This window comes from Dreissena polymorpha, chromosome 4 (assembly GCF_020536995.1).
Source record: "Dreissena polymorpha isolate Duluth1 chromosome 4, UMN_Dpol_1.0, whole genome shotgun sequence".
NCBI lineage: Eukaryota > Metazoa > Mollusca > Bivalvia > Myida > Dreissenidae > Dreissena > Dreissena polymorpha.
This window is the reverse complement of record NC_068358.1, coordinates 108,134,068-108,143,435: the sequence shown is the minus strand read 5'-3', so window position 1 is coordinate 108,143,435 and position 9,368 is coordinate 108,134,068. Positions and strand designations below refer to the sequence as shown.

General features: G+C 34.6%; 1 protein-coding gene across 1 annotated transcript; it reads left to right on the top strand.

The window, feature by feature from the left end:
- The first annotated feature begins 2,866 nt into the window (after positions 1-2,866).
- On the top strand, positions 2,867-9,165 carry LOC127879445 (neuropeptide S receptor-like). The gene is made up of 3 exons (XM_052426273.1): positions 2,867-2,994; positions 6,381-6,886; positions 8,088-9,165. Exons 2-3 carry the CDS (start codon positions 6,404-6,406, stop codon positions 8,823-8,825), a joined length of 1,221 nt encoding a protein of 406 aa, XP_052282233.1. The 5' UTR covers positions 2,867-2,994; positions 6,381-6,403; the 3' UTR covers positions 8,826-9,165.
- Positions 9,166-9,368: the final 203 nt, after the last annotated feature.

Genomic DNA, 9,368 nt, shown 5'->3' with positions numbered 1-9,368 from the left:
ATAATTATTATTATAATAATAATAATAATAATAATAATAATAATAATGATAATAATAATAATAATAATAATAATAATAATTAACACTTGGCAATGTCATACTAAAAGCAACTAACGCGTATGTATCATAAATGTCTTTAGCGGGTAAAATCATATTAATTGTAAATGCAACCATGCAGCACCTTGCGATATGCACCTAGCCAGGTACGTGTATGTATGTAAATCAGAGTGACTGAAGGGGCAGAAATGCAAAACTGTGAGATAGGCAACTAGCAAGTTACGTGTATGTATTATAAATGTCTTCATCGGGTAAAATCAAAGTGATTATTCAACGACAAACGCCAAACAGTTTAACTACGCAATTTATTATCTTAAAGATTTGGCATAATTATGTCAAGGCTGGGATCAATTGTATTTATACAGGTTCCCCCGAGAACGGCGGGAAATTTAAGTACATAATGTCTATCCCCCGTGACAAGCGGGAAGTGTGTTCGTGGAAACTATGCCACATCACTTCTATTCTTTATCCCAAAATGGTGTTTTCAAGGCCAGAGTAAAAACCGGAGAAAAAGCTTCACTGAATGTAAAATAACTCTGGAAAACTGTACCCGAAAACGACCAATATTAACATTTAACTGTGGACATTGTGTAAATCAAACATGACTGGACAATTTTAACTAATCTGATCAACGTCTATCAAATTCTCTAACACTGGTACAGTCAATTACGCAGGAACCTGTCGTCGGGGGCAGAACTAAGTAGACAATTGGACAGACTGACGGTGTGCCGTGCGCTGTTAAGTCCCAGCCATGACGATGTGGGTTTTTAATGGAGCTCGTAATTCTCGACAACACTAGAATATAACAAAAATCTGGCAAGCATCGTGTTACAATAAAAAAGTGGGAGGGTGGGTGGTAAATGTAAACTTGTAAACCATAGCGCACCTACCCTGTGATGCGACGAGCTAGTAAAAGGCCGACAATTCGCACGGGCAGTGGTTTTGTACTTAGTGGACGAGTCTATGTGTTACAGTAAACTGGGTAGAATGGGTTATAAAATTGGGGTTTAGTTTCGGCGATCCCATAGGAAAATAGCGTTTGCGTTGAATAAGACAGTTTATTCTTGAGCGAATAAACATTATTGTTAAGGCAGACATGCAAGAGGCAACTGGTGAAGTACTTGAACGGTATTGGAAATCTCTACAACAATAAGATACCAGGCGGACTCCGTCGACGATGACTCTGGGTTTATAAAAGATGTGCATTGTGGTATCGGTCAGAACTATATCGGAAGCTAGCAACTCAGTTTTATTATTGTTTACATCATTTTGGATTTTAAAACCTACTTATTTCCGGTAATTGTTTTATTTTCATTAATTTTAAATTTGTGTGTACATTTTCATGTTTGTATAAGTTTTTTTTGTAAATTTATTTTGGAAACTAAACTAAATGCTGAAACACTTTAACATTATGAATATTTTTTTCTTGAGTTAAGCTTAAACAATCACATTTGTAATTGGTTTTAATAATGTTTTTATTTTATTTAAAACAATTAAGACTTGTTTTCTTAGATATCAATACTTATTTTATTCGACCGTAAATCGGCACGCATAACTTATAGATATCTTTGTATTATATCAAGTAAATAATTGCCGATCTTTTACATGTTATCCAAAACATTCCAGGTTGTTTGAAGTATATAAGTATTACTGTTATTATTCAATAAACTACATTTACTCATTTTGAAATGAGACGTTAGGAATACACCATAACATATTCAAAGTGGGCTACACAGCTTAGCAAAAAGCTCATCAAAATAGCACCGTCATGAAACATAAGCTGTGTTAAAACCCATCTTACGATCAGAACAACACCACATATATTACGCCACGTAGCAAAATAAAAAAGCGTAAAAAACAACAAACACAAAACAAACAAATGCATGTCACCGCGACGAGATTATAATGTGTACAAACATTAATGTCTAAATTCCTTTATTGTTATAAGCGTTGCGCTTTAAGGCAACAATTCGAACATTTATATTAAAGCACTTTAAGAAAGTCGCAACTTCATTTTGTATTAATAAACGGATCTGACATTTTTCCATTAGAGAGTAATGGAGTTTTAATTAAAAGCTCGTTTCATCGAAAATGATTCAATGCTTTCTAATATGGCTTCATCTTTCATGACAGAAAATAACGTAAATTTCACTCTCAACTAGTTCATGTAATTCCATTATTTGTATGTTATGTCCGAAAACGCGTTTTGCGATTAAATAGACACTTTACCTTTCGATTCCTGAGTCGTTATTAACCGACCGAATGTAATACTGCTTTTTCATGTATTTTGGTGGATAAGAGGGATAAATGAATACATTATATAAATATTACATGACTGACAGGGTGACAGTAAATTTGTCAAATTGAGGAAATACTGTCAACCATGTATTTTTCCGAAAGTTGACAAATTTACTGTCACCCTGTCAGACATGTAATATTTATTTTATTATACCGAACAATCTATTCAAACATGAACAATTTATAAATATGAACCATGAACAATGTTAATATTCAATAATTGCATTTAAAGTCAGCAATGAACAACCATTAATATGTTGAGTGTTTCAGATTTTCGGGCCGAGCAAAATGAACTTCGCTTAATTCGTATCCGACCTAGTAATCGATTTATCCAATCAATTTTCTTAGTCGTCAATTATTTGTTTTAAAATATATTACCGAACCAGCTTTTTGTATTTTATTTTCATCACTTGATTACGCAATTTATGACGTACTCGTGTGACGTCATTTCGGTGACGAAACATTTGGGACAACAATATGGACGTGGTGGTTTTGTAACAGTAAAATATTTGTTTAAAGAATCGAACGAATCCAAAACGTATTTCGGATTGCGTGTTTTGTCATGCATAACACCTTAAAAACAGACACTGGAAGTTGTAACTTTATTGTTATTAGCATTGGATTAAATTTGCCGTTGAGGTAAGCGTGCCGTTTATACTAATTTGTTCGTTTTATGACTCTTGTCAAAGCTTAAATAATGGCATTAATCTATTCTACAGCACAGTTTCAGCTGCAATCGATATTTTAATTATCCATATCAAAACACAACGGACATGCAAAACTGCGTACTGCGAATGCGCGAACGGGACAGGGACAGTATAGTTTTCGAACATTCCGCACGTGATTGCTAAGGCAGCGGGATACAGTATTTTTTGGACAGTAAATTTTTCCCCGCTGGTGGCACGTGATTGCCAAGGTAGCGGGCGACAGTATTTTTTGGACAGTATTTGTTTCTCGCTGGGACTGACAGTATTTCTATGTCACGATGGCCTATGGGAATTTAGCATTTTTAATAAAAGTGAGGTATAATAAAAATTAATAAATATATGTACTATAAATATATATTATGTTTAGTTATTTAAGTCGTTTAAGCAATCGAATGCGGTTTATATAAAGCGTTGTTCAATATGTTACTTTCATAGTATAATTATAAAAAATGTATCACGCGCAAATTAAAAATAAGTAGAAATTTCAAATTAAGGGTCGTTATACTTGCATCGAAATTACAAATACTCGTTGGACTTCTATCTTGCATTTTATATTTAGTTATCTTACAAAGAAAGTTTATCTTAAACCAAATATGTTTTAATTTATTTAGAATGCTTAAAAAACTCGGGGCACTGTCTTCTCAAAGACTTGCGGAAAAATTCAAGTTTGACTGAATATTGTGTTACCCACATATTGACGCTCATGACGAATAAAAACAAAACAATAGGCTTGTGAAAGTCAATTATATCGTTGAAAGTCAGTGATTTTTCGTTGTTAATAAACAGCTTCTCAGTCGGTTGTACTAATGTACTAATGAGGATATAAGTTAGGGAACCGGAATAATAGCATTCACTTTGCCTGCTTCATTTTCACTCAGTAATAGACTTCTTTTGTGGTTAAAATAGAGTGGTTTCATTGCCAAGTGATGCGTAAAGGAGCCTTTTCACAGATTTTGGCAGGTGTTGAAGTTTGTCATTAAATGCGTTATATTGATAAAAGTAAACATTGGATCTAAAAAGCTCCAGTAAAAAGCAATAATAAAATTATAGAAGAAAAAAGTAATTCTCAACTGGGCTCGAACCACTGACCCCTGGAGTTAAAGTCTTTCGCTTAGAACACTCGGCCATCGGTGTTCATACAATGAATGATGTATTGTATACTAATATAAGCAATCCTCGTATTATCACCAAATATAACGACACAAACAGGACTCTTTTAATTCTTCAATCGTTTCGCGTTGCAACGCTTCATAATTTTTAGGTTTTTAAATCGTCAACAGATGCATAAAATGGATATTTCAGAGCATGTTTAATTTTCTGTATAACTGTTTCCTCACAATTATCATAACTACAATGAAAATTCGCATATCTGAAACTTTTTTCTTTATTTTGTAAATTTACCAAAACCTGAAAAGACCCCTTTACGTTATATTGCTTTAATATTTGTATTCCAAAGACTGCCGCACATAAGTGCGTAACTTGATCACATAGGACATGAAAGACTACTTATTGGCATTATTAAATGCAGACGCACGGTCAAACTATTCACCGTTGTACGTTAGTTCGATACTTCTACTGAAGTGAAATATTAAATCAGATTAAATATAATATTTGTAAGAACATAGTAAAACCATATGAGCCGTGGTCTGTGAAAAACAGGTTTAATGCATTTGCGTAAAGTGTCGTCCCAAATTATAATGTGCGGACATTTTCCGCGAAATCTTGAATTTTGCTAAGAAGATACTTTTTTGAAACGACAATAATCATTAAAGCGGAAAGTTTTGTCCCTTATTAGTCTGTGCAAACTGCACAGGCTTATCTGGGACGTCACTTTACGCACATGCATTTAATTCCCTTTTCACGGAGCACAGCCCATATCATATATTTGAAAGAAAGCAAACTGTCTTTGTTAATATCGTCCAACTCGATTGTGCGGATGTAGTACTGGGCGAATAATGAGGACTTGAGTAAGGGAACCGGAATATTCATAGTCACGTTGCATTCTTTATCGCTGTTGTGATAAAGTCGAGCGCTTGAAGTGCATCGTTTTTAACGATCAATAATACAACGACTACTTAATTCCATGATGTAACAGTTACGCAGTCTATCAAACAATGCTTTGACTATTTCCATGATGTAACAGTTACGCAGTCTATCAAACAATGCTTTGACTGATTATGTAATGATTGAATATTTTGAAATCTTAATACCTAATCATTGTAAAATAACATCAACCCATAATATATGTTAAACTGATTACACACACACACGATATACCCCAATTCTCGATATTTTGTTGACTATGTCGGCATGCTGAAACATTATCTCATTCTCATATGCGGATACAAGATCTCACTTCACTCTAGTGCTTAATTGTTTAATTGTTACCCCCTTCCTTCAAATAAGCGAGTTGTATTGTTCCGCAAATTCTTAAGGACTAGCGTTGTCAATGATAATATATGAGCCGTGATCTAAGAAAAGGTTTTTAATGCATGTGCGTTAAGTGTCGTACTCGATTAGCCTTTGCAGTCCGCACAGACTAATCAGGGACGACACTTTCCCCCAAAACTTCATTTTTGCTTAGAAGTGACTTTCTTAAAATTAAAAATATCATAAAAGCGGAAAATGTCGTACCTTATTAGCCTGTGCATTTCATTAAACCCCTTTTCATAGAGCATGGTCCATATATTCTGGGGTTGTTTGAAAAGTATCCTTTGTGTAGAATGCGTAATCGAGTCAAATGGAACAAAATAATATTACCGCGTACATTGGTTAGTTTAGAACAACCTTTATGAGTTTCCTGAAATTCATGCTTCAAACACTATTTGACACACATCGATAGACACATCTCGATTTGTGAAGCAATTAATGTTTAATTTGAATTGATAAAAGTTAACGATATAGCTGAGTCCTTTAATCAATAGATGAGGTATACTTCATCATTTTAAAGAACGTAATCATGAACAACAATCATGGAATACAAAGGCTAGAGTTCTTAAAAAAGCTAGCAGCTAATATTCCATCTATAAATCTCAAATAATTTAATATTTTTTTAAGGTTCGCTTCATTATACCCGTACATTCGGATGGTGTGGGTGAAGTGATCAATGTATTTCAAATGCTACTTGATATATGACTTATAAAGTCACTAAAACCCTAACAATGGCGTGTCATATAGTTGCGTAGAAAATTATGAAATTAACAATACACACATTTCATTAATATTCGAATAATTTATTTTGTATTTGTTATTCTGTTTGGTGCAAAATAGTGCGTTAAACTAATTGCTGTAGTAATGAAAATTTTCTTATTTACTCAGGTTGGTAAGCAGATAGATCAACCATGAATGATGAAAGCACAGGTCCTATCGCAAACATGAAAAGCTCGAACACGTCATCATCCCATCAAATACCGAAGGGCAATGGAAGTAACCCATGTAACGGAACCGTGAACGACATTGAGCTCGACAAAACATACCGACTCATCATCCTATACCTGACCATAACATTCTGTATACTTGGAAGTGTGCTGGTTGTCTTATGGATAATATTCAAACAGCGTATCTCGCGGAAATACAATCACCACTCAAGGGTCAACAATTTCATTCTGAATTTGACCGTTGCGGACATCCTGGTCATCTTGTTGGCTGTGGTCCCACAGCTGATCTGGGAGTACGTGGACAGAGAGTGGGTGGCGGGCGACTTCATGTGTCGAGCCGTGAAGTTCATGCAAACATTCTCCATGACGGCTAGCAATTATATGCTCGTTGTCATAGCAATAGACCGTCAACAAGCTATAATTTCCCCTCTAAAAGAGTCGTACTCGGTAAGGTTGGTCTTTTAAAATTGCTGTTTGTGTTCCTAGAGTATTGAATTTTTCAAATGCTTATAAGAGAAACAATCGAATAAAAAAGTCCTGATATATACAAATAAATGTCTGCCCCACCTGATGGTTCCCATTGGATTCCTAGAGTACCATGACAACATGTCAGTTTTAAATTAAACACATCAGTATAATTTTAATGATTTGACACAAACAAGCAGCGTTTGTGCTAAGATGATGATCGACGATGTCAATCGATTAAATATATTACTTTTTAGTGAGATGCGCTCAGATACAGTTGCTTTAAGGTTCATTGTCGATAATGTATATAGATACAAATTAACTTAAATGCAGCGAACTATGTGTGTGTTTTTATTTATTTTGAAAGACAGAAATCACTTTTAGTCTGAATGCCCTTTCATTGCGATTTGCATATAAATCTTAAGTAATGTAACTTTTTAAAAATTGAGCCCACTCGTGGTTAACGGGATATAGTTATTACAACGGCGATGCGTTGTATATGCCTCCTTTTGTTATATGTCCGTTCATTTTTCCACTGTAATTTTCAAATCAATCTACTTTAGATCAGACCCAACTTGAAGGTCGAAATTTATTACGGTAATTATACACAAAGTTCGGACAGTAACTGCTTTTTTTATCATGAATTTGAACGTAACTTACTCAAAGGAAGCTCATTTAGTTAATCGCTGTAGCGATTAACACACACGTTCCGCGTTCGAAGGCTAAGATTACACCAACATGCAAACGTTATAAGGTAATAGTAAAACTTGATTAGGGTATTATTTCACTTTTCATCATGCGATATTAAAAATAAAGAGCCTGACAGGCTCACAAAATATATTGCAAGCAATATAAGTGTAAAATGTTTGATTGGCAGAGTCATGCTGTTTTTGCTAGAAATGAATATAAAATTTATACTTGGCAAAGGGTTTGACGTGTTGCCAATAGGTATTTATTCTTCCTCGGTGGTTATTAAATACCAATCATGAATACAATTCCATTCTGGCATGCGCCTATAACTTTAACATTTGCAAAACCATTTTGTTTTCAAAAATTGAAGCCTCCTTCTTGTATTGGTCTGTTTATCATATAAATTTTATGAAATGTTGCATGCGCACAAGCAACTATATTTAGTATGTCTTACCATAAATGCCATGCATCATATATATTTGTTTTTTTTAAGGTTTGTAAACTGGCCGGATTAGGCTGGGGAACGGCGGTTCTATTGTCCTTACCAGTGGTTGGAATTTTTCACACATACGAAGAGACCAACGGATTCGTTAAGTGCGAGAATATATTTCGTGGACGTCCCAAATTTCATCGTCAAATATGGATGACGTGGGTTGCGTTTGCGGTTTTCTTTACGCCGCTTGTTTTGCTGACAGTGTGTTATATGCGAATATTTATGAAAATTTCGAGGAAAGCCTTTCAACATAACAGTGTCAAATACATCCCGAGCAAAGGAAAGGTTTGTCTGCAAAGCACCCATTCAAATTCATTATCCAAGGCTAAAATCAAGACTTTAAAAATGACATGTGTAATAATCGTATTTTTCATATTGTGCACGACACCATACTTCATTGTCGAAATGATAATGTCCTATGGAGACCATTGCACCATTTCGAAAAAACTGTACGCAATCCTCGGTGGAATGGCTGCCTGCAATTCGGCAACGAATCCGTATGTCTTTCTTGCGTTTAACCTGAAAGCAGGGATGTTCAAATGCTTTAAACCGTGCTTAAATAAACCAAGCCGTGATGGTACATTGCAGTCAAGTCACACAGGTTCCACTGGGGCCAATCCACAGCATTGTGTTTCTCCAGCCAATACGAGTAAATACGTTCTGAGAAGACAGGAATCAGTAGGGAGTCATGAGGAAATGACTTTATTAAAGGAAGGAAGCATCAGAAGAAATGTGTAATCCGCATTTCTCATTGTTGTGTTTTTGTCCCAGAACTTTGTATAATAGGGTGATTTTTCATATGAATTGAACTGATCAATATATACAATTTATGAAATGAACAGTACTTTATAGTTTATATGCATGTTTTTAAATAGGGTATTTTAAAATTTTAATGCAATTTATCAAGAAATGTACGTTTGATATCAGAGCTAAAACATCAAAGTAAGTGCAGGCCAGAAGTAAGCGTTGATTGAACAAGTGACGCTAATTATATCTTGCAGGCAGTTTTAGTCCCATGGTGTTTTCGGTTTACAGAGTGATGTGAACACTTTGTATCACGTGCTGCAATTTATTGTTTGCAAATAAATATTTTGTATATAATCGAAAAATGTGTATAATATCGTTTTTATCTTATCGTTTTATATGTGTAGAGAGCTATACATACATATTGGTGTCCGTCTAATGAAAGATTTCCATTCACCGAAATTATATATACGTACCAAAGGACCAGTTTCAACTGCATTTAAATTATTATGTTGCGCGTCTCTCCGATACTTGTCC

Bases quoted from the DNA above. Each gene is read 5' to 3' on its own strand.
- LOC127879445 (XM_052426273.1), top strand. From the start codon at position 6,404: ATGAATGATGAAAGCACAGGTCCTATCGCAAACATGAAAAGCTCGAAC. The intron at 6,887-8,087 runs GTAAGGTTGGTC...GTTTTTTTTAAG, and splicing joins CTCTAAAAGAGTCGTACTCG to GTTTGTAAACTGGCCGGATT.